Source organism: Anastrepha ludens, chromosome 3 (genome assembly GCF_028408465.1).
Source record: "Anastrepha ludens isolate Willacy chromosome 3, idAnaLude1.1, whole genome shotgun sequence".
Taxonomy (NCBI): Eukaryota; Metazoa; Arthropoda; class Insecta; order Diptera; family Tephritidae; genus Anastrepha; species Anastrepha ludens.
Genome location: NC_071499.1, coordinates 124,527,271 through 124,552,254, shown reverse-complemented (window position 1 = coordinate 124,552,254; position 24,984 = coordinate 124,527,271). Strand labels below are relative to the sequence as shown.

The window sequence follows — 24,984 nt, the reverse complement described above, 5'->3', positions numbered from 1 at the left end:
GCAAAGCTGATGAGCTCGCAAGAGCTGGAGCTGCGCAATCTAACCGAAATCGATGGCTCTCTGATGGTTCAAAACAAGACGGCAAAGTGGGATTTGGAATCTTTTCCAATTCCCCTCACATCAATCTATAATTTAGATTACCCGACTACTGTAGCGTATTCCAAGCGGAAGTATGCGCTATCTGGTATGCTGCGAAAACTCTTAGAAAATAGAATATCACTAGAGGATATCCGCTTTTTCACCGACAGTCAAGCGGCCGTTCGAGCACTCAGCTCCTCTTATACCCACTCAGATGTGGTTCGATCCTGTCTCTTATCTCTTAACGAGATAAGTGTTCAGAATTCTGTCCAAGTTATCTGGATACCGGGTCACAGTGGATTTGAAGGTAACTGCAAAGCTGATGAGCTCGCAAGAGCTGGAGCTGCGCAATCAAATGTTAGTAACTTACCCACAATCCACATTCCGCTCTCAACATGTAAATTGCTCATTGATCGAGAATTTCACAGCATTGCTGATCGGAGGTGGCGAGTGGAAACTACTTGCGTTACGACCAGACAAATCTGGCCATCCTACAATCTGAAACAGACAAAAACCCTTATAAGTCTTTCGAAACACGAACTAAGGCATATAATATCTCTTATCACCGGCCACTGCCTTTTGGGCACTCACGCACGTCGGCTCGGGGTTCCTCAAAACGACCTGTGCAGATACTGCGAGGACGAAGATGAGGAAGTATCGAGCAGACATTTGCTGTGCAGTTGTCCCGGTCTAGCCAGAAGTCGACTCGCTCTTCTAGGCTCTCCAACAATTGACAATCTTTCAGTACTCTCGAACCTGAAAATCGAATATCTCATCAAATTCTCGAAACGAATTAATATCTTTGACCAAAATCTACAATAAAAATCTCGGTTAGGTGGGGAAATCATATAATATAATGAGCTCTAGGGCAACACAACGGACCCAACTTGCGGTCTATGTGGCACTCCGATGCGGGGTCACCCTTAAACCAACCAACCAAATAAAAAAATTAAATTAAACTAAAAATAAAAAATGAAAATAAAGATAATTATAAAAAAAAGGAAATAAAAAAAGAATTATAAAATAAAATGAAATAAAAAGTAACCAGATAACATAAAGACAATTAAATAAATAAATGTACAATAATTAAATTAAATAGTTCAGAAACATCAAATAAATTTAACGTATTGACGGGCATGTATAGCTTCATTTCTGCATATAATCTTGGCACCGAACTTTGCCTTCAATAAATTGTAAGCTTCGCGGTTTGTGGAACAAAACCTTTATACCGTTCATTGCTGTTATAACAGCAAAAACATTTATGGGGAATTCTGCTGGATTGACATCCTTTGTCTATAAATCCGGGTCGTTCCGTTATGATAGACGGTGGAAAATAGACTTTCTGCTAGTTCAAACGAGTTTGGAGTTCCAAACCCGACAATTTATTCACAAATTCACAAAACGAAAAAAATTTAAGTGTGCGATTGGTAAGTCTTGAAAAAGGGGGAAAATACCGAATTATAAACAAATGACCGAATGTGATAAAACTAAAATTTTAATTTTACGTCACAAAAACTACACCCTTCCCGAAATTAGTGCTAAAGCTAGATTTATGTAGGTTAAATTTTTTTCAAACTAATTTCAACTTCCAAACAGCAAAAATATTACTTTGAAAATATTCTAATTGAAGAAACTCGTTTAATAAATAAAATGCAATTTCCACCAAAAGCTGTTAATTTTTTTGGAATTTTATCTCAAAACAGCTAAGGCAAATGTACAATACATAAACCCATTTTAAAACGAATTTCGAAATAGACTTCTGGTGAGCGAAACACAATAAAAATTGTGTGGATTTTTGAGTGTCCAGATTTCAGCGTTACTGTTTGTACAACCGAAATAAGGAAACGGAAAATATAGAAAAGCTCTTAAGCGTAAAGCCAAATACAAGGTATGCCAGAAACTGAACTAAAATAACGACATGGCATTAGCAGAAGCCAGGCATACACGCAAACTTGCAACAATTCGAATGACACAAATAAATTCTAGAAAAATTAAATAAATAAAACTAATTGGAAAATGAGTTTTATTGGAATGCTTAAAAGCTTTTTATTTTTTGCTTCGAAGGTGTTCACGGAAATGCCAACGAACGGCACGATTTGAATAAATTTTTGGCCAGAGTTTAGAGCCAAAGGCCTTTCACAATTCTAACACAACTGTCAGTTGAGAATTTTTTCATGCTGAAAGAAAAAAAATTAAGCAAAAAACCTGCAAACGCTTGAAAACTGCTAAAATTTATAAGTTTGCAGATTTAAATTTCTAAAAGTTATTTTTCGTTTTTGTAATAATTCGTTTTTGTTATATATACCTAAAAAGCCTCACAATTATGCATACATACATACATATACATATATTTATTTGATATTGTTGGAGTAAAGCAATCATGCGACATTTTCTTGCATGCAATAAAAAAATGCTGTTACTATTTTTATCATTAATTTAATTGGAAATAGTCGAAGCAACACCAAGCCAGTGATACGCGCATTTACATTTATACATACATTTACACATACATGCATCTATATATATATATATGCATATGTATGTAAGCATTCACCTATCGCTTAGCCATCCTGGGTTCCGACCACAACGCTCCATAGCATCTTTGCTGTGGGTAACACCTTGCAGTCACCTGCTGCTGTTTCAGCACATTGCGCTCTTCTAAGGCGGTACCAACAGCTGCAGGAAGCGTAAACAACAACAAATCTTTTAATTACAATAAAAGCTAAAAATGCAAAGAAATAATAGAGAATTGCAGTGCACTTAGTGACAACAACTTTGTATTTCTCTTTGTTTGTGTCCTCTTTGGTTTGTATTAAAATACTTTTGTTATTTTTAATTTTGTGTAAACGTTGGCATGAACTTCCTTGAACTTGTTTCGAAATAAATTGTCAAAAACTACAATGTAACTGAATCGCTTTCGGTTTGTAGAAACAAAAGAATTGTGCTTCTTTCGTCGGAGTGACCTTCTGCGAACGGTAACTAGTGCGCACCTTATCACCAATTCATACTGTCGGCTGTCTACTTTAACACGTTGCAATGCTTACACTTTGCTCACTTTTTGGACTAGTTTGGTACTAGTTCTTGCTGCACATAAAAAACTGTACCTTTGCGGTGGATTCTCGTACTCATTTGCAGCTTTTACTAGTTTAAGCGGCAATTAGTGGCGTCGTAGCCATAACGCCACAGTCGTAACCATAACGGCATAGCCGTAACCATAACCATGTCCGGAATATTTCAGAATTTGTCGATTAGTGTTGCCGTAACCTTAAACAGCTGATATTGAAGTAGAATTAATGACAACAACCGTTCCACGACAGTTGGTTCCACGTAATCGGAGCTACCGGGATTTATATTCGCCCAAGGACTGTCGACTTCAGCAACATTCCCCATGCATATGTATGGCGAATGTTTATGCTGCACAACAACAACAACACTGGTATTTGATCATAAAAACTCGAATAAATTTCCAATTTCTATTTCAATGTTTTTTTCGCAAATATCAAAGCAAATGTCAAGTATTTCACCGCTGCTTATGGTTACGGCTAAGGTGCGGCACCACTAATTGCAGCTTTACTTTGGCACTGTTGCAAACCTCCGCCATTCTGCCTCCGTACCCCCTGCATTCTATTCCACACACATGAGAATTGCGGCTGTGCTGCCCGTCGCCACCACCGTTCGGTCAGTCAGTTGCTTCTTACTTGTAAAAAATTTGAATCTGCTACACTTTCTTTGTTTGGCTTTGCCTCTTATGCTCGTCTTTTTTTTGTTTTTCGTCCCAACTCAATTGTCGTTGCATTGAGTTGTTATTGATTTCTTCTACATTTCAACAACGAACCGCTGTCTGTTGCTTGCAACACAGCTTGCTATTATTAGCAACATTTGTGTATTGCTCAGTGTGGAAATTGCAGTTGCTACGGCTTGTCATTTTTTTCTGTTGTTTTCCTATTTTCCTAACTTTTCTTACGCCACCATGCAAAGCAACATTATACATAAGTAAAAGTGCCAACAACAGCAACATCAACAATAACAACAATAACCATATCACCATCAAATTACAACGTGCTTGCCACCCATGCCACTGTTGATCGCAGGCCAACAGTTGTTGTTGATGTTTTTGTAGCAGTTGTCGCCCCTGCTTTTCGTCGGCGTGTCCCTTTTTCGCTCTTCCTCACTACATTTCATCTACCTACTGAATTTTTATTCACTTTGGCCTCTTGTGGCTATCAAACCCAATGCACTGATATGTTGAATTGAATTGATTTTTTTGTTCGTATAAAAGCAAAACATAAAAAAAACTACTACTACAGAGCAACAATAATACCAACAACTACAAAAATCTGAGTCTCGTGGTTCCGCACATGAGCGCACAACAAGCACACAAACATATGCCGCTAGCCGAATACTCTTACGTGTGTATTTCTAATAGAGTCACGAGTCTCATGTGATTTTTTTCGCGACTACTTGCAAATCTATTTACATAAATAAATGTACCCAGAAAACTATAACATTTGTATTTTCGAGCAAATAGTGATGATAAATGTAAAACTTTTAATACAATGCATTCGGGTATACAAGCTCGCGCACATACATACATTCATACTTACGTGTATTCAGACAAGTATGTACACACATACATACCTACGTTAGGGTATGTGTATTTATAAATACTCACTTCCGTATGAAAAAGAATCTTTTTTGTTGTCTCAGAGTGATAAAGCTAATATTCTGTCGACATTTGTTGTTTTTTTTTTGTTTTTTTTTGTTCCTCGCTCGTTAAGTTACCTCTTTCTAACACGACTGTATGTGCTCGGTGTAAAAAAGGGTCGGAGGAGAAATTCGAGGGATAACTTTTTTATGTCAATTATTTCACAAATTTTCAAACGAAAGTAGTTTAGTTTAAATATTCATTATTGAATAAGAATATTTCGAAAATTTTCAATAAATCTTTTAATTATTTATTTAATTTTAAAATTATCCTAAATTTAATTAAAATTATCAAACAATAACACAGGCCGACAAAATTTAACCAACATTCAGACCCAGAAACCAGACTATATATTTCCGAAGGTTTATGATGCGCTGAATCCAAATCTGGCCTCAGAATTGCTCTATTAGTTTGAGTTTTCGAGATATCCTAACCTAAAAGTGCAAAAAACCCCATTTTTGCCCATATTTGAGGTTATGTAGCCTTGCAGATGTTTTCTTTCACCAAAATTAAAGGATGGCATCTTTAAATACAATCCTTCTTTTTTCAAATGGCGTTTTATTTGCTCAAATATCATTTTTTTCGCAGAGATATCGCATTTTGAAATTTTCATGTTTCGAAATTTTCCTACACCTGAAAATCGATTAAGATAACATAGACATGATATATTCGATTACTAATTTTCTTGAATTGAGTCTTATTTTTCTTAAAATTTTGTCTCACACCATAAGTGTGCTGACTCACCACATCCCTACACTATCTAACCTTTGGGTACCGAGTCACACACAGCCCTAACCCCTAGAAACCACCCCTATCATACCGCGAGCAGGCTAACCCACATAACCGCAAGCAGGCTTTCCCACAAACTCCAAATTTACATACTATTAATCCATATATTTCAGGCCCTCAAACCCAAGAAAATTAGTAAGCGACTATATCATGTCTATGTTATCTTAATCGATTTTCAGGTGTAGGAAAATTTCGAAACATGAAAATTTCAAAATGCGATATCTCTGCGAAAAAAAATGATATTTGAGCAAACAAAACGCCATTTGAAAAAAGAAGGATTGTATTTAAAGATGCCATCCTTTAATTTTGGTGAAAGAAAACATCTGCAAGGCTACATAACCTCAAATATGGGCAAAAATGGGGTTTTTTGCACTTTTAGGTTAGGATATCTCGAAAACTCAAACTAATAAATTAATTTGAGTTATCAATCCGAATTTTGCATGGACAGAGAAGCAGATATTAGTTTAAATTATTTCGGATACTTTTCCTTGTAGACTAGTGTAATTGATTCAAAAATAGCGCAATATAAACAACTTGTTACTATCAACTGAGCTCAGGTGTACCTGCATTGTGCTTAAAATTCGAGTGGTTCTTCTCTGGTATAAGCCATACAATGCGGAGTTCATTGAAAATTTTACGATTAAAAAAACCAATCAAACTTTTTTACAGCGATCACTGCTAGCCAGGCAAACACAAAACTCCGAACGTATTTCTGCTATAAAAAAGCTTATAATAAAAAAGCCATCTATCGTTTGGAGACAGTTGTTTGGAAGCTCATGCGTTTCAGTTCTCATTTTTCGCTTCGAATTGTGACGTCTTGCCTTGAAAGCTACAAAAATAGCGATTTGGCTAACTTGTTTTCAATAATTTCATATTCATTTGGTTTTTATTTCTCGCGCTCTAGCTAAAAAAACTGTTTCACCACCCTTCAACCTCTATCTTAACTCGTCTTTAGTTTCATTCTATTCAAATACTTTACTTTCGCGTTGTCATTTTATTATTCCATGTAAGGTTACAAAAATTGAACTGCTCTGACACTGGCTGTGTGAACCCACCTGTTGACAAATGATATTTAAAATTTGTAATAAGTAAAATTACAACCCTGCTTGTGAACCAAAGTTGCGCACTCATTCTTCTTCGTTCTATTCTATTTTTCATTTGCATACGATCAGTCGAGGAACGAAGAAGAAGGGGTGCAAAACTGCGGTAAGTTTCTATATTTTATTAAAATACAAAGTGTACAATATTGAATTAAATTTCAGAATAAACCGTTCTTTGCCATTGAGTTAGTAGCAAACCCCTTTCATCTCATCGTAGCCGCGACATCTTTATTCGCAGTTTTGATTATTTGCGATTAACTGCGTATTTTTCCCTGCCGTAAAAGAGTGAAAGTTTGGGGCCGTTTAAATGAATGATCCGGAGGAAACCATAGAAAAACGCCGCAGTCCTCGGCTCAACAAATTAGAACCAGAGTCAGGTGAAGTTCAGCCTAATTCCACCGCCATCATAATCGACGCCGCCTCCGCCGCCACCACGCATACCAACGCCACAACTGCTGCCAGCACGTATACAAACGTCACAAATACCGCCCTCTCATCAGAATCCGTAAGTTTAAGATTGGAAATGAAGAATCAAATCGCCACTCTTCAAAGACAACTAGAAGGAGCACAGGTAAGATTAAGTGAACAAAACCGCCACTGCCAAAGGCTAGAGATTGCTTTGCGTAGCTCAGGTCATTTAGATAGTGCTACATCCACCGCCACGACAACAACAATACCCGTCGTTGCGTCATCGTTAGCACCCGCTATAGGTGCTCCGTTATATGAATTCCCAAATTTTTCATGTACTTCACGTATGCAAAAATTGTCGGTTAACGCAACAACAAATAACATCACGCCATCGACCATAAACAGTTATGCACATTTTGCGACGTCGACTATCACGAGCAGCGCTGCCATGCTGCCAGGCCAGCAAGCCGCTGAAAACGGTGGTAGTTTTTTTTCGCTGCCGTCGTTAACTGCGAGCGCCGTCTTTGCGCCAACGTATTCAATAAAGGGCCAAACACACGCTACACTAGGTAATTCTGGCGTGCCGTTTACATCGTCGTCGATAATTTCGCCCCCTGTTTTTAATAATTATAACAGTATTGTTCATGGTCCTATGCCAACAAATGACTTAAACAATTTTTCATTTTTAAACAATTCTGCAACAGTACCACGGAAGTTGCAAGATTTACCCGAATTTAGCGGCGAGCCAGAAGACTGGCCAATTTTTTATACAGCCTACGTCCAATCGACTTCAATGTACAACTACACTAATCTGGAAAACAATCAACGGTTGCAGAAAGCTGTTAAAGGAGAAGCGCGGGAAGTGATTAAATCGCTTTTAATTCATCCAGACAACGCCAGCGCCGCCATAGAGCAACTCCGTTTTCGCTTTGGCCGACCCGAACAATTAATTCAGAGTCAGCTACGTCAAGCGAGGGATTTGCCTAATATTTCGGAGAATGCATTGTCCAAACTGGTACCCTTTGCCACTAAAGTGAGAAACCTAGCAACATTCTTACAGTCAGCGAATGGACAACAACACATCGCCAATCCTACGCTATTGGAGGAACTATTAGCTAAGCTTCCTATGAGTAAGAAACTGGAGTGGGCCAGAGTCGCCGCCTCAATACAGCCGTATCCGACAATTGTACATTTTAGCGCTTGGGTAAGTGAACTTGCTAATCTGATATGCACAGTGCAAGACATCGACAATAAAGATCAAAAGCGTCGTGCGGTGTTACATACATCCGAAAAACAGTGTCCAGGTTATGCAGGTGTAACTTCCGTTAAGTGTCCATTATGCCAGGAGCAACATAAACTGCAAGATTGCCGTCGTTTTTTAAATGCTGCAGTGTCTAATAGATGGGAGTTCGCGAAGAAACATCGCGCTTGTTTTTCATGCTTGAACGTGGGCCATAACACGCGTAACTGTCGCCGTAAAAAGCTTTGTTTAGAAGAAGGATGCCAGCGTAGACACCACAGTTTATTGCACGAGGCCAATGCTATTACGCCGACCTTAAGTTTATTAAAGGAAGAACAAGGTGACGTACGAGGAAACGTGTTGAGCTGCGCAAACGTTAGCAGCACTAAGCCCAAGCTGCTCTTTCGTGTGCTGCCGGTAACCTTGTATGGCGATAATAAGCGCATCGATACGTACGCCCTATTGGATGAAGGTTCTTCAATTACGATGTTAGACAGTGATTTGGCCAAGGAGTTGGGAATACGCGGCCGTCGACATTCGTTAGATATACAATGGTTTGGAGGAAGAACAGCCCAAGAGTCGACTGAGGTTTTCAATATTGAAATTAGCGGTGTTGGTAAAAATAAGCGCTACCTACTGCGCGACGTGTATGCCGTAGCTAATCTAGGTTTGCCCATGCAGAGTTTAAGTCATGATGATTTAAAGAGCAGTGACAAATCAATTTCGTCTCTGCCTCTCCAGCCATATTTTGATGCTGTGCCTCAACTTTTAATTGGAATCGATCATGCACACTTAGGCTTGCCGATTGACATAAAAGGGATTAGTGAGCAAGGTCCGTACGCTTGCAACACTAAACTAGGGTGGGTAGTTTTTGGTCCAACCAGTCGTGCGTCGTTAGCAACCCGCTCTTGTCTTTTTTTACGTACCCAAGAAATGCAAGAAGAAGAAGACATGCGTCAACTTGTGTTCGACTATTTCAATATTGAAAGTCTTGGCGTTAGATCTTCGCCACCTGTCGAAAGCAATGATGACGTCAGAGCTAAGATGTTACTTGAAGGCACAACTAAACGAGTGGGAGGTCGATTTCAAACAGGGCTATTATGGAAGGACGACAGCATACAACTGCCAGATAATTATACGGCTGCTCTACATAGGCTTGAAGGGATTGAGAGAAAGATGAAACGCGACGAAACGTTCGCAACCGCGTACAAAGAGATCATTGATGGGTACCTAAGTAAAGGCTATGCTCGAAAGCTTACGCCCAAGAAATCGAGTATGACTTCATCCAGGAAATGGTACCTCCCACACTTCGGTGTCGTCAACCCAAATAAACCTCAAAAATTACGCCTTGTTTTTGACGCAGCGTCTCGATTTGAAGGGGTATCTCTGAACTCCAAGTTATTGAAGGGACCACAGCTCTACATATCACTACCTTCGATTTTATTTAATTTTAGAACGCGTGCAGTTGCAGTTTGCGGAGATATTAAAGAGATGTTCCACCAGGTAGCTATACAGCCAGTAGACAGGTGTGCACAGCGTTTTCTTTGGCGTGATGGCGAAAATACTAAGCCACCTGAGGAGTACGAGATGCGAGTGATGATTTTCGGCGCCGCGTGCTCGCCTTGCTCGGCGCAATATGTCATGAGGCTGAACGCCAAGGAGCACCACGAAAGTCATCCTCGTGCAATTAAAGCTATTTTTGATCATCATTATATTGATGATTTTGTTGACAGTTTTGATGGAATTGAAGAGGCCGTAGATATCTCAAAGCAGGTTCGTGACATTCACAGCGATGGTGGATTCGAGTTACGTGGATTCGTATCGAACTCAGAGAAGGTAGTTAAAGAATTAAATGGTAGTACGGCAACGAAACAGATCGCAGTCGCTGAGAGCACAGAGAAGGTTCTTGGGTTATATTGGGAGTCAGCAACTGATAATTTTAAATTCAACCTGAAGTTCCATCGCATTGAACAAGCAGTAATCACAGGCGAAAGGAGTCCCACAAAAAGGGAACTTCTTAGTATTATTATGTCAATATTCGACCCGTTGGGATTTTTAAGTCACTTTACTGTTGCAGCCAAATCTCTTATGCGTGAAGTATGGCGTCGTGATGTCCGTTGGGATGAGCCCATCCCAAATGATGTGAATATAATATGGGAAAGGTGGCGCCAGCAGTTGCACAAAGTAGCGGGATTTCGTGTGCCGCGATTCTACTTCCCACATGGCGCGCCTTCGGATTTGGAGCTGCATGTGTTCGTTGACGCTAGCGAAGAGGCCTTCGCTGCTGTCGCCTACTGGAGGTCAAGAGAGTCGACTGGTGAAGTTGGTGTTACGTTAGTTTGTGCGAAGACGAAGTGCGCTCCACTGAAGGCCGTAACCATTCCACGCCTGGAATTGCAAGCAGCCGTCCTGGGTGTACGTTTACGGAAATTGATATTGGAAAATCACCAAATACGCCCTGAACGATGCTTCTTATGGAGCGACTCCAGAACTATCTTGAAGTGGATTGGAAGCGAACATCGATGCTACAAACCGTATGTGGCGCACCGCGTTGCAGAGATTTTAGATGGGAGTGAAGTTCGCGAATGGCGATGGGTGCCAACGAAAGACAATGCAGCCGATGATGCGACAAGAAGCCATGGGAGTGTTGATTTCTCACTAAAATCTCGCTGGCTACAGGGACCGAATTTTCTGAGACGCGATGAAGAGACGTGGCCTGCTGAAGAAAACATCAGCAAGATCTTTGTGGAAGCAGATGAAGAGCTCCGTTCTAAATTTTCTTTAATTGCCAACAACTATATTTTTATAGATTACAATCGTTTCTCAAATTTACTTAGATTAAAAAGAGCAGTAGCGTGGGTGCTTCGATTCATAAACCGCTGCCGTAAACGGGAGCTAAAATATCTGGAATATGGACTTACTGCTGTTGAACTGGAAGCCGCGGAGCACCTATTATGCCTACGCGTTCAATCGGAATCATTTACTTCAGAACGCAACAGTATCGAAATTGGTAAAGCCATTCCAAATGACAGCGCATTAAAGCAACTTTCGCCATATCTGGACGACAGGGGGCTACTTCGTGTACAAGGGCGCATAGATGCAGCTAGCTTCTTACCGTATAACATCAGAAGACCGATCATACTGCCGTATGGACATATATTTACGCATCTGGTCGTTAATTATCACCATTGCACAATGAAGCACCAGAATCACGAGGCGACTATAAGCAATATACGTCAGAAATACTGGATTCCCCGAATAAGGCAAATGCTACGACGTGTAATAGCCGGATGTAAATATTGTCAAGTCAGGAAGACAGAACCTCACGCGCCTATGATGGGTCCTCTACCAGAAGATCGTTTGAAGCCCTATGTACGACCATTTACTTATACGGGACTGGACTATTTTGGGCCTATTTCGGTTACTATCGGGCGGCGAACTGAAAAGCGTTGGGTCGCGTTGTTTACGTGCCTCACCGTGCGCGCAATCCACCTGGAAATCGCCCACGACTTATCAACGGATTCCTGTATAATAGTTATGCGCAACTTCATGAATCGGAGAGGGGTTCCAACACGTCTACGATCTGACAATGGGAAAAACTTCATCGGGGCCAACGAAGAAGCGAAACGTTTTCCTGATGTTTTTGACACTGAGCGAATACAAAATGAATTGTCAACCAAGGGAGTTGAATGGTTCTTCAACTGCCCCGCCAATCCATCTGAAGGAGGAATTTGGGAAAGAATGGTGCAGAGCGTTAAAAGGGTTCTTCGACATTCATTAAAAGAAAAAGCGCCACGTGAGCATGTTTTACAAAGCTTTCTGATAGAAGCGGAAAACATAGTAAACTCACGTCCATTGACGCATCTGCCCATCTCTCCCGACGAAGACGAGCCATTAACGCCTAACCACTTCCTGATTGGCGTGGGTAATATCCCTAAAACTCCAACGGCCAACTCTCCTGGTGAAAAGATACCTTTATTACGCAAGCAATGGCTCATTGCACGAAGCCTAAGAGATGCATTTTGGAAGCGATGGGTACTGGAGTATCTACCAACGCTAACCCGAAGAGTTAAGTGGTGTGAACGAACCGCGCCTCTTAAAGAGGGTGATGTAGTATTTATTTGCGATCCGAATGTGCCAAGGATTCAGTGGCGACGTGGTATTGTTGAGCGTGTGTACACTGGCGAAGATGGTGTGGCTCGGCGTGCGGACGTGCGTACGGTTGGTGGACTTCTGCAACGAGCGGTATCTAAATTGGCAGTCCTGGATCTGGAAAGTGGTGAAGCTGATCGCTCCACGGGGGTGGGGGTGTTGACAAATGATATTTAAAATTTGTAATAAGTAAAATTACAACCCTGCTTGTGAACCAAAGTTGCGCACTCATTCTTCTTCGTTCTATTCTATTTTTCATTTGCATACGATCAGTCGAGGAACGAAGAAGAAGGGGTGCAAAACTGCGGTAAGTTTCTATATTTTATTAAAATACAAAGTGTACAATATTGAATTAAATTTCAGAATAAACCGTTCTTTGCCATTGAGTTAGTAGCAAACCCCTTTCATCTCATCGTAGCCGCGACACCACCTTTAGTTTTCATGATTTTTGCTTTTACATAATGCATGTATATCTATACAAGTCATAATTATAATAATAAGCACTCACGTTGGAGAGAACACCACAGAAGGTAACGACATCCGTGAACCGCTATCCTGCTCTCAGTGAATTTGACAGAATCAGCTGATTTGCTGACGTAATAATTGAATATCTGTATTCATTCTATTGTTGTATTGTTTTCCATTTTTATTGTTGTTCACGAGCGGATTTCCCCTACACCTCCATTTCCTTTCTGTTTATTCAATTGTTTCGCCACAACCAGAAACTCACGTATATTGCAATCCGTTAATCTACATGCATTTTGCATTGAAAGGAAAAAAAAATTAAAGCTCGTTACTGCTTGTAAACTCACCCTTAGTTTCATGAGGTTTAGTGCTCATTCCATTCTCTCTCTTTGAAAACTTGAAAAACAAAAAACAATTGCAATTTGCTCAGCCTGTGTCACTGAGTGTAAACTCGTATTTAGTTTTCATTATTTTTACATTTTTTTGTTCTCATTCACACTCTCTCTCTTTTGTCCAGCCTCCTTACGTTCTTTGGTTTCCATTCTCGCTCCCACTCTCACTATTTTTAACTTTGCTTTGAAATTTTCACTGTATGTAAACTCGCCCTTATTTTTCGTGATTTGCTTTAAAATGTTCACTGTAGGGTGAGTCCCTTATTTTTCATAATTTTTTTTTTTTTAAATACTTGAAAAATCTAACTAAATAAAAAGAAATAAGTATAAATTACATTTTTTTTAGTTTTCGTAGAGAAAATTTAAAATGATTATTAATTTTACACATTCCACCTTCCTGTGTTAACTTTCATGTTCTTAATTAGTCGCATTCATTGCTAACTGATGATTTAGTATAAAAACAATGCCAATAATAAGCTCCCCCTATAAACTAAACGATAGAAACACAGGTATATTTATATATAGACATACATTATGTATGTGAGGCATTCTGTTATTCACAGCACAATTGACGCTTGGCTGACAGCTTCTAAGTACAAAATCTTTTTCGTATAACCAGCCGACAAGATTAGCGAGTCTTGCGAATGTCGGAACACAATTTTGAAAATACAAAAACAAAGCATGTATTTAAAAATTTATTATATATAAAATAAAAAATGAAAAAAAATAAGAAGAAAAAATAAAATAATAATAAGAAAAAATAAAATAATAATAAGAAAAAATAAAATAATAATAAGAAAAAATAAAATAATAATAAGAAAACATAAAATAATAATAAGAAAAAATAAAATAATAATAAGAAAAAATAAAATAATAATAAGAAAAAATAAAAATAATATTAAAAAAAATGTTTGCTGACAAAAACGTAAATTCACCGCAGTGTGTTTTTTTCTCCTGTTTTCCCCTTTTGTTGACTCTTGCTTATTTGGTACATTGGATGACTAACTAAACCGCGCTGTGACTATTTTTAGCCACATACCGTGCCGATGCTGGCCGCAGATATCTTCATTTGCAGAAAAAAATTAATACAAAAAGAATACAATACTGAATAATATTTGAACAGCGGCTGTAGCAGATTGCAGCGGTCGCTGCAGTGTCAACCAACTGTCAGCCAGGCAGGCAGGCTGGCAGGCAAACAAGCGCTTGCATTTGTGTGCGTGCAAACTTTGCCAACAGATGGCCGTGCAGGGCGTATACGTTACATGGACGGACGGTGACATTGCACTCGTTGAGTTTTTGACTTGCCGTGCAGTTGGCTATACATATTTACATAAATATTGTACATACATATTTGCACATAAACCGTTATTTGTGTTATTATAGGCCGACTCTTGTCTTATCAGTAGATTTCGGTAATGTTTAAATCCGCTCAGTTTTTGTTGGTGGTTTTCCTGTTGTTCGGTGTACTTAAGCAAATATACATTTTTTCATGCAAAGCTAAGTAGACAGATAGCTAAATTTTATGGACGTTTTTAAATTTAATTAAAAAAAATTCACATAAAAATATTCCACTGAAAATTTTCCTACCTATGAAATGTCTAAATCGATTAGTTATTAGTTTGTGAAATCACACAAAATCATCCCATTAATAGATGATCTGGCAGGCCGCAGCTGCTGCTTGTTTGCTGGCTGACGAGTTGTTTATTTGTGACATTGATGTGTTTGGCTTTGCATAGCGGAAAGCGATACGTCATAATGGCCATTAGAGAAAAATGTGACAAATGGTGAAATCATTTTGCTTTATCGACCAATGTAACATAACCACGAAAAAATTAAAATAATGTGCTTTGGTTTTGTAATGCAGTTGGTTGAATGGCTGCAATCAGCGGTAGTTGTGAAACAAAGGTAATAAAAATCTGAGAGTCACCTGCATTCAACATTGCCATTGACTATACCTTTGCTTTCTTGTTACAAAATTCACAAATAAATGAAAAATAAAAAGATACCATTTAAAAAAAAAATAAACGTAAAAAATTTACAAATAAAATTTGCCAGTGTTGTCGCAGTATAAATATTCCTCATAAGCGTTTGGGGAATGCTGGTGGAGTGGCGTCGACAACATAGAACCGATTGTTGTTGTTGATGTAGCAGTTCACTAAGCCCTGCTAGTGCGGTGTAGTCACCGATCGTCATCGTTGTAATGTTGTAAACATTTGAAAAAAAAAAAACAAAAAAAAAAAGGTGAGTAATAATGAATAATCATATTCATATGTAGGAGTAAGGAAAGCAAAATTAATATAGTAAAATAAAGTAGAATAAAAAAAGAAATCACAATATGAGACGAATTTTGAAATAAAATAAAATAAAATAAATTGAAGTGAAATAAAATGTGCCAACTGATTGAAATAGGCGTCGAGAAAACCCATTGCCGAAAAAAAATCTTCTTATATTAATGTAATTAGTGTCGCTTGACATTTGATATAATAACACGTTTGTAAGAGAAGAACAAGAGTACTCACAGCTTCTCTCTTTAAAGCTTACATTTTTACAAAGTATTTGCCTAAATTTGAAAGCTTTGTTTTGTCTTTTTACGTCACTGTTTAGATCCCTTTTGGCATTTTATTGTTGTTAATTTGTTTTGTTTTTTGGAAAATAATCCGAAATTCGTTTTTAGAAGAAAACCTAATTTTTCTACGAAAAATTTCAGCTTAAATTTTTTTTGTATGTGCATATATGTACACATAAATACATATACACAGTGTCGTTCACAAGAATAGCAGCGCATCATAGGTTTTTTGACCATTTATTTATTTTTATTTGTTATAATTTTTTATTTATTTATTATTCATACTACACCAAAAACCAGTCAACTCAATTACCAGTTTTTTTTATAGAAATTTGATTTTTTTTTTTTTTTTTAATTTCAAACTGTTTTTTTAAATTTCACGCTTTTTTGTTAGAATCTTTGGATAAATTTGGGTATGCAGTTTGCACCTCATTAAATTTTGTTATAATACTGTGCCAGTTTAAAGAAGCTCAACATTCGCATTGGTTTTTTATAATTAATTTTTTGTTGGCGGTGTAATGCATTTTCTTCCGTATAACAAAGCTCGAATATTTTCCATACGGAAAATCTATGTGATTTTTTTAGCCACTTCAAACTTGCACTTTATTTGCACCGAAATTTAATCGGCTATAAAATGCAGACTCGAAAATTTTTAGAATTTTTTAAATTTAATGAAAATTTGTGGAAGAAGTTTTATTATACTTTAATTTACGAAGTTTTTGTTCTAGTGTAATTTATAACTTTATAAAAATATTAAATAAAGCATAAATAAAACTCTAAGCTTTGCAACTGCCTCGCTGCTATTATTGTGAGCGCCACGGTACATATTGCCTCTTCTACAATTAAGTTATTTTTTATTTTACTACTATTTATTGCCTGCCTGCGTTTATATTATTTTGCTTTGTGCCGATTTGGCGTAGTCGTTTCGTCGTGCTATACAACAAATTAAATTCGTGTGTTCTATTAGCTTACAACGAATGATTTGTTTTTGTGTAGCAGCACAGTCGTACATTGTTATTGATGCATCTCATATTCTACAAGTTTATACATATACATACATACATATATATATATTGTTGCTTTTGCCGATCTTTTTTAGCATTATTTGAGCGCAAGCTTTCCAATGTTGTTGACATATTTGTTGTTGCATACGCTATGAAAAATTTGGCGAGCAACTGAGTATTGGTTATGTATGAGTGTGTTGAGAGAGAAGAGATATTTTTATTACCGTTCCAAGCTTGCTGCTATCTAACACTATGTTGATTTGGTGCTCTGGACTCTTGGTAATTGTTTCAATTTGCTTGTCTTGTTTTTCGTTTGTTGTTTTTTTGTAGTGTTGTTTGCTATTGAATTTTTCAATATTGCTGTATGACCGTATTTGTGACTCAGCGATTTCTAATGTGTATTACTAGTTTTGCAATAACGTTGGTTCTGATCTTTTGCATTTTTTTGTATATTTTTTTAGTACTTTTTACGCTCATTCACTCATATTAACTGTGTAAAATATCACAACATGCGGCAAATTTCTTCTTTTCTCTAACGAATCGGAGCTTAGACTTTGCCAAAAGCATACTTCTTTTCACTCTTCGCTTTTGTTTTGCGAGTCCCACACTCTTGCAATATTTTATTTTGCACTCGTTTAATACGTTTTTACTCTTGTTGCGCTCTTTATATACATAAGTTTGTTAGCGTCTGCGTTTTACGTTTATACAATCGACGTTTACCTCAACATTTATGTATTAGACTTCAGCTGAGTTAGGAAAACCCATCAACAGCCGGCACCACATGCTCGCTTTGCATTTGACTCTTTACGAACGCTTTTAAATAACACTTTCTCTCAACCCGTGTGCGCTCTTAATGCATCTTTTACTCACATTGGTACTTTTTCTTATTTTTTAATTAATTTGTATTGTATCGGTGCGATACTTTAACATACACATTTTTATATGTACTTTATACTTTCTTTTGGCTCTCACACAAACTTACGCGTAGAGAAACACAAAACAACACGGACTGCCAATCGTATTCGTAATCTAACATAAACAGCAACAATTTTAAAACGACTATCAAAAGCGTCGCAACACATTTACTACTTAGTTGTTGTTCTTGATATTTTTCATTGCCTCGTTTCGTAGGCGCTTTTCTCGGTGCCGTACTCGTTGCTTGCGCGACTACGACGGCGGTGGCAGCGGCAGCGGCGGCGACGTCGTCAACAAAACAAAACCAACCTTGTGCTGAGTACCACCACCTCTCGTACGGTATCGTATCGCATCGCATGGCATCGCTGTGTTGTTGTCGACATCGTCGCCGAAGTCGGTAATCGACAGCGTTGAGGCAGACCAGGCCAGGCCAGCCAGTGCCGACCAGTTAAACCCAGCCGCATACATTCAGTACGCAAGCACACGCCGCGTCAGTTGCTGCTTTCGTGATACAATTTGAAATTTTTAGTAAAAAGATTATTAAAGTAGTAGTTGGTGGTCTTAATACAATTATTTAAAGTTATATTAGTTCTTAAAAAAAAAAAGACATTTAAAAGAGTTAAAAACTAAAACTTGCACAAAAGTTGCAAACCTTAAACTTCAGCGTTGTTGCGAAATTAAAAAAAAATCCAATAACTTTCTAACTTAAAGAGAGGATTTTTTAAATTTTTTTATGGAAAACAAGCTTTTCCAAAAAAGTGGAAATTTTTGTGGAACAAAAGTTTTAAAAATTTTATTTAAACTTCGCTGTGGCATTTTTCAACATCGCATACTCACATGTATATTATATAGTGTGTGTGTGTGCATGTGTATATGGGCGACGTCTGTACCGCGGTTAGTCAGCAAAAGAGGAGGCGCTGTGCTATTAGTGTGTTGTTCATGTGAGTGGGTCGCCGACAAACGCCTGCAGGCTGCAGCCTTCAGCTTTCTTGCCTTTGCGATTTTCTACCGCACTTCGGTTTCGCTAAATCGCCGTTCGCGTTCGTGTATAGTATGTCACTTTTAAATGTTTTCTACTTTGCGCTTGTACGAACTTGAGCAAAACGATATCGTCACTGATTTACGCGACGTTCTGCGAGCTGATTTTTCTCAGTGCATTTTTATATAATAAGTATAAGTTCGTTGGTTCGACGACGTGTGCGTTTTTTTCTCGTCTTCTTCTTCTTCTGCTTGCTGTTGTTGCTTTGATAATATGTGCAAAGTGCAAAAAATCAACAGCAAGACGTTATTGTTATTATAATACAAATACAGCAACAGACAACAACAAACCAAAAAAAAAACAATTAAAGAAAAGCAAAAAAATTAAAAAAAGGACGGAAGCAAGAGCAAAGTCGGTGTATAGAAAATAAACAAACGGGACGACGACAAACGAAGACGACGACAAAAATAAATTAACGTTAAAATAAAAATTAAATGAAATTACAACAAATACAGAACTTTACCGCCGCTACTGGCAGCGGCAGCGGCAGTAGCAGTGGCGCCTACAAAATGGCCGATCTAACAAAAAAGTACGTTATTACTGTTAAGTGTATACAGGCTTTTAGAAGCGCAAATAAATAGTTTTATTACTTTTGCCACATTTTTTTAGATTCACTTGTTTTTGTTGTCGTTCGTTCATGCTTTTTTGAAATTTTTGCAACTATTTTTTTGTGTATGATGAATTTTCTGTATCTATTGTGTAAATCTTTACCGTGTCGTGAGTTACCGTGATGTAGTAGTTGCATACTATGTAAGAGCTGTTCAATTGAGGGGGGAATGGTGGTGTGGGATGTCGACCTCTCAAGTGGTCTGTGAGAAGATAAAAGCCAAGGGAAATATCTATTATTGCTAGATAAGGCGGAAAGAAGCGGGTTGAACTTATTAATCTCACTCTTACTTTAAATACCATAGTATAAAAAGAGGTCTTACATACCTATATTCGAAAATCGACGACGCCTAATGACTTCTCTGTATGGGTATTGATTGGGCTGTCGTATCAAAGCTTTAGGTAAGCTTTGCGATAATAAAAGTAATTTGTATGATGTTTTTGACCTATTTTTCCCCCAATCATGTCACAACTTGAGATCGTAGTGAGAATTCGAAAATGTGCTAAACTCGAGTTGGACAAGGGGAAAAAATTACCAACCTGTACATATTTTTATTTTTGGGGCTACCGGCCGCCATACATATAAGGGGTTCGAATCGTGCAGCACACTCACAAGCGTCTTCGGCTACACACATACATACAGTGGTATGCAGACAGAACACCGTTTATTAAACTACACAAATATGAGATTTTTTACGCATAAGCCGCCTTTTGCACTTTTCTATAATAAGTATTATGTGTATGCATGTATGCAGTATGTATATACACAAACATATAGTGCTTGCTCATAAAAAGTGTACGTACATTTCTGTTTTTTTTTTCTTTGCAATTTTTCCAAAGTTTACTTTTTTTGCTAATTTATTATAAAAATATATACACCGCCTATTCTAAGACATTCAGTATAAATGGAAAGCCCATACTTTTTAAAGAACTTGAAAATATCAATATTTTAAAAAGTTTTAACAGAATTTCTCTAAATGCGTTTTCTGGCGGAAATGAGCAATAGTAGTTAAATGTTAACAGTAGCCACTTGAAGGTTTCACCATTACTTAAAAATACTTAAAAAAATCGGATGCGAATTTTTGTTGAAATGAAATTTTTTTTCTAATTTATAATGTTTTTGTTTTTAGAATATGCACTATGCTTTTATATTAAGTTAATTATTTTTTATAATAAATTCATAAAATAAACTAAAACTCTTAAAACAATACAAAAAATGAAAACTGTACGATTTTCATTGGCGATCACTGTAAAATTTGACTTTTAAGATTTCCAATTTATGTACTTTCGTATACAAAATTATGTGTACATACATATTTGCCACTTACGCGAGCTCCTGTCCACCCATTGTACTGTACCTATACACACGCATTTATGTGTGTATGCATGTATGGGAGACGGCCTTGTTTGTTATTTAATTTTTATATTTACTTAAAGTTTTTTTAGTTTTTAATTGGTATTGGTGAGCGTTTGTTCTCGTGCAAATATCAAAAAAAAAAAAAAAAAAAAAAAAAAGAAAGAAATTAAAATGTGACAGTTTGTTATTTTTGTTTCGCGTTTATAGTTATAGTTTACTTACTACTTAGCACATTTGAATGCTTCTTTTTTCTTTTTTTTTTCCTTTTTTTTCCTTTTTTCTTTCCTTTTTTCTTTTTCTTTCTGTTTTCTTTTTCTTTCTGTTTTCTTTTTTTTTTTTTCTTTTTTTCCATTTTTTTTTCCTTTTTTTTCTTTTTTTTTGTTGTGTTGTTTCCAACGCGTCTTTCATTTATTGGCAATTTTTTGTGTGTTCCATTAATTTCATACTAGTAGCTAACCGCTGACATGCACCAAATGTCACTTTGTATTATTACTTTTGTTGTTCATTGAGTGAGGCGAGCGTCTGTACGGTTCCTTTGAACGCACGAAAAAGTCTTACTGTTCTATCACTTTGCTGCTACGATAGATAGCTAGTGTTGTAGCAATTTAAAACCCTCGCCAAGTTTCGTTTTTTTTCGCTACACTGCTTTAGTCACAATCTTTTGATGGAATATAAATCCGTGTTGTTCCGGTATCGTAGGCTCAACTGTCACTCTCACACTCTTATCCACTCATTCCTTCTACTTGTCTATGACCCCACTTTCATTTGCAGGGTACAACTAGCGCTTTGAATTTACTTCAGTTTTTATTTTTGTCGTTATTCCACTAACTACTAAGTTTTAGCTGCTATTATTAGTTTTTATTTTTATTTTTAGCCTTGTTTCCATTTTATCTGAAAAAAAGTCAACAAATTCCTAGATTTGATTAGCCTATGCAAATATATTCAATTCGAAGCTCAACATTATTTTCAAATATGTTTTTCTACGTTCATAGAACAGTTTTGTTTTTGTATACCAATGACGTAAAACGTTATTGAAATGTGAGTTTTCCATTGTGGAAGTTTGCTTTGCACTATCGTAGCCGTAATGTTATAACAGCTTGTATGACTCTTTGCACTGACGTGGGCATTGAAAGTTTTTTTTTGTATCAACTTTAGCATCCCTATATGAAACTATCATGCATACATAGTTCTTTTTGGTATTGAGCGAGTGTGAGAACTAGAAAAGTATACTGGATTGTGAGTCAAGTAACCTTAAAAAGCCTTCGAACTCAACCTCGCTCTCGAACCCAATAATCTACGAGTGCAGTTATTTTTCTTACTCATTAAGATTGCTGCAGGTTAATAAATTCTCTTCACATTACTCAATGCTAACCGTCTTTCAAATATTACTCTTATATATTAGTTTTTCTTTTCTGTGAATTACTTTCATCCAACTGCTTGGCTGTACTTATTACAGTTTTGTTTTACCTTTTAAATTATGCAAATGAATGTATTTGCATGTTACGAAATACTCCGTAACTGAGGAATATCACTCACTAAGCCATTTGCTTCATGACAACATTATTAACATAATGGTCGAGAGCACATGTGCGATAAGCACCCATTGGTTAGCTTTAACTTTTATTTGGCCTAATTAAACTGGCGTCCCACAGTAACGCATTAAGAAATGATGCCAAAAATGTGACTTATCAAATGCATGTGTGCTTGTGACTTAAGTGACACCATAGCTGCCATGTGTACTCGTAAACATATTAATGTATGCAAGTATGTTCTATACCCTGTAGGGAAGTGCGTTCGTACTGTTACCTGGTGAGCTACTAATGGAATTGGGACCATGATTAGTTCGTGAAGAAGAAGAAGATTAGTTCGAGTACTAAATTTGACAGCTGAGATTTAGTACGACGTCCTGCATGTTTTATCGATAGTTTACAATGAGTATTAAATTTGAAATTATATAAGGTGAAATAAACAGTTCTCAAACAATTTAGATTTTAATAATAAATGTACACGAATAAATGTACACATTGTGAGACGCCTAGCAGAAAACATTCTGAGCTTTTTACCATACTTCGCCTTTAATATTTTATAAGAAACAAACTTAGTTGATATAGCTTCAAATTACTACTAAATCACTCTTGAAAGAGGCAAAAAAAAAATGTCGGTTTTTTATCTTCATTTTTTTTTAATAATTCCATATTTTGTACGATCAAATTTATTAGTTTCATATTTTACAATTTTATTATATTAAAATACAATAATAAATAATTTTATAATTTTATTAAAATTCACAATAACTTACATTTACAAAATTTGAAAAATTACATAATTTTTCTCAGCACGACGCAAACTAGAAACAAAATCCAAGTCAAAAGCTACTCACCCAACGAGTGTCACCCCCACTTGTTGCGTGCATTTTTCAGTTTTGACACTAATCCCACTCTAAATACGAATTTCACCACCTTTGAGGTGAGTAGCGAAGTGGTTCGAAATCGAGTTAATTTTGAACCAAGTAAACATTCCATAAATTAAGTTTTTCCTCGCAGGCATTATTTGATAGCCTGTGCTCGGGGCCAAAGATTGACGTACATACTTACCTATGCGTATATGTATGTATGTGTGCAAAAGTCATTGTCGGCACCGCATCGGTTTCGTAGAAGAACATTGTTTAACGATCATGTCACTCGATCAGTCCGAAACCACACTGTATGTACGAGTATAAGTGCATAACACAAATATATTTAAACAACGTCGGTGTCGAATATGTTTATTTGTTTGAATGGTGACGTCTGATGACGTTAATAGCCGGTGAATGGTGAATGTGTCTTTTGTTGCTATGCTTGCTCGCGAGAGCTTGTTATATGTATATCGACAGACAGTATATCCATAAATTCAATGGTTTTTATTTACATATTTACATTGAATTCCTGCCACTGCTTTTAATTAATTTTCCGATAAAGCTTGGGTAAAGTTCTTTTTCCCCACTTTACTCACGTTATCACACTGAACTTATTCTTGGTTTCCACGAACTGGTAGTAGTTTTTTTTATATATATTTAATTTATTTATATATTAATTTTATTATATATATTTAATTTTTTTATATATATTTAATTTTTTTATATACATATTTGCTTTTATATTTTTGTAATATTGTTTAAGTATTTTTTTAAATATTGCATTTTGTTATGTTTTTTTTTTACTTTTTAAATATTTTATTTCTTTATATCCCTTTTTCTTACCTATTTCTTTTTTAACCTTTTATTTCTTTATATGTTTTTAGTATTTTTTATATTTTTTTAAGTATTTTTTCTATTTCTTTATATCCTCTTTTATTATTAGATTTTTAACATTTATTTCTTTATATACATATATTTATTGCATTTTTTATATATTTTTTTAATATTTTTCACATATTTTTAATATTGTTTTGGTAATATTTTTATATTTTCTTTATATATTTTTTTACATTTTCTTTAAATATTTTTGTATATATTTTTTATATATTTTTTATATATATTTTTTATATTTTTTTTATATATTTTTTTATATATTTTTTTATATATTTTTTTATATATTTTTTATATATTTTTTTATATATTTTTTATATTTTTTAAATGTATTTTTATATGTGTTTTATATATATTTTTTTATATATTTTTGTAAATTGTTTTGTGTATGTATTTAATTTAATTTTGAAATGCTTTTTATATATTTGTTTATATAATATATTTTTTTTGTATGTTTTTTATTGTATATATTTTTTATATATTTTGTATATATTTTTTATATATTTTGTATATATTTTTTATATATTTTTTAATATTTTTTTATGTTTGCTTTTTTATGTTTTTATATATTTTCTTAATATATATTTTTTTGTATATGGGGCATTCTTCGCCAACCGGACACCCCCATCTGCCCAGAACAGTTTTTATAAAAAAAATTTTTCCCTATGCCGAAATAAAATAAGCTTTTCATGTACTTTAATTTGTCATGTGGCACTTTTTAAATATTCAAGATGGACGACGAATATTGACAAATATGTTGGAAGCTTAACAAAAGATTCGAGTCTGCAGCACCAGTACCAGAAATACTAAAAAGCCATTCCTTCCAAATCTCAAACAAAAAGGAAGTGATTATTAAAAGATTTTCCAATTCTCCAGAAGAAA

The 24,984-nt window shown here is 36.0% G+C and overlaps 2 protein-coding genes across 10 annotated transcripts in view; both read left to right on the top strand.

The window, feature by feature from the left end:
- LOC128859012 (homeobox protein 5) overlaps positions 1-24,984 on the top strand; it is a 75,536-nt gene that overhangs the window by 29,760 nt on the left and 20,792 nt on the right. For 2 of the 4 annotated variants that reach the window (XR_008454091.1, XM_054095668.1), the window contains exon 1: positions 18,463-19,382. The exons of the other annotated variants lie outside the window; for them this stretch is intronic. Coding sequence is in view for 1 of the 2 variants with exons in the window: in XM_054095668.1 (XP_053951643.1) it covers positions 19,288-19,382 (95 nt within the window). In the remaining variant the exon portion in view is untranslated. Of the gene's footprint in view, positions 1-18,462; positions 19,383-24,984 lie in introns of those variants that run through there. 4 annotated transcript variants of the gene reach the window in all.
- On the top strand, positions 5,743-19,209 carry LOC128859011 (uncharacterized). 6 transcript variants are annotated; one of them, XR_008454090.1, is made up of 2 exons: positions 5,743-18,342; positions 19,126-19,209. XR_008454090.1 is itself a non-coding variant. In XM_054095667.1 (2 exons), exon 2 carries the CDS (start codon positions 6,980-6,982, stop codon positions 12,647-12,649), a length of 5,670 nt encoding a protein of 1,889 aa, XP_053951642.1. In that variant the 5' UTR covers positions 5,743-6,778; positions 6,835-6,979; the 3' UTR covers positions 12,650-19,209. The 6 variants fall into 6 exon arrangements, 1 of the variants encoding a protein (XP_053951642.1); XR_008454089.1 differs by having other exon boundaries at positions 5,743-18,359; XR_008454088.1 differs by having other exon boundaries at positions 5,743-18,755.

Bases quoted from the DNA above. Each gene is read 5' to 3' on its own strand.
- LOC128859011 (XM_054095667.1), top strand. From the start codon at position 6,980: ATGAATGATCCGGAGGAAACCATAGAAAAACGCCGCAGTCCTCGGCTC.